Raw genomic sequence first — 981 nt, 5'->3', positions numbered from 1 at the left:
GCCAGCCCCCGCTGGATCACCTGCAGCAGCAGCAGCAGCAGCAGCAGCAGCCGCAGCAGGGGGTGCAGCAGCAACGCCCTGTCATGCTACGGGGGGAGACAGCTAGCTAAGCAAAGGCGCCCCCAAGCGGCACAACCAGGGGGCCCCGGAATGCGCAGGCAGCAGCAAAAGCGGCAAAAGAGACTCCTGCAGCAGCAGCAGCAGCAGCAGCAGCAGCAGGGTACCTGCATCGCCTGCTCGTAGCAGACCAAGGGGGCCTCCGTGGCGTCTGCCACCACAGTCTGGCCACTGGGGGCCTCCCTAACTGCCAGGGGGCCCCTCGAAGGGTCCAACAAGTCCCGAATTCTTTCATTATAAATTTCCACCAAAGTCGCCGTCAGCTGCACCTCCACGCCTTCCTCCCCCCCTCCCCGACGGGGCCCCCCGGGACTCCCGGGGCCCCCGGAGCCCCCCTCCTGGGGGCCCCCCTCCTGGGGGCCCCGCTCTTGGGGGGCCCCCTGGGTGGGTTTTGTCTTGGCCTCAATGGCCTTGAAGAGTTCCTCCACGGCCCGCGGCATTATTCCCCTTAAGTCCGTGACTTGGAGAGAATGTTTCCGCAGCACTGGGTCTCCTTCTGGGTCCTCACCATCCATAGAAATCCCAGCTAGGGGGCCCCCCACCTCCCCCGGGGGCCCCCCTCCCCTTGGGGGCCCCCCCTTCTCCTGGGGGGCCCCCACGGTCCCCTCAAAGGGCTCGCTGCAGCTGCCCAGGCAAGCCAGAGGTGCAGCAGCGAGGCCCTCGTCCCCTGGGGCCCCCAGCGTGGGCCTTTGGTCTGTGGGACCCCGGGCCCCAGACGGGCCCCCCAGAGGGGCCCCAGGGCCCCTCTCGGGGGCCCTTCCAGCTTGGGAGCGGGCCCTGGAGGCGTCGAGGGGCCCCCCGCGGGCCCTGCCAGGCTCGGGGGGCCCCCTGGGGGCCCCCCTGGGGGCCCCCCTGGGAGGGCCC

At 70.6% G+C, this 981-nt stretch overlaps 1 protein-coding gene across 1 annotated transcript; it reads right to left on the bottom strand.

The window, feature by feature from the left end:
• Positions 1-224: 224 nt before the first annotated feature.
• Positions 225-632, bottom strand: ETH_00041080 (uncharacterized protein; the record flags this gene model as incomplete). The annotated part of the gene is made up of 1 exon (XM_013374976.1): positions 225-632. A coding segment is annotated over one exon (408 nt), but the record flags the coding sequence as incomplete, so codon positions are not given.
• Positions 633-981: the final 349 nt, after the last annotated feature.

This window comes from Eimeria tenella, genomic scaffold, assembly GCF_000499545.2.
Source record: "Eimeria tenella Houghton genomic scaffold, Eth_scaff2423, whole genome shotgun sequence".
Taxonomy (NCBI): Eukaryota; Apicomplexa; class Conoidasida; order Eucoccidiorida; family Eimeriidae; genus Eimeria; species Eimeria tenella.
Note: the sequence above shows the minus strand (reverse complement) of the source record. Positions and strands in the feature narration are given on the sequence as shown.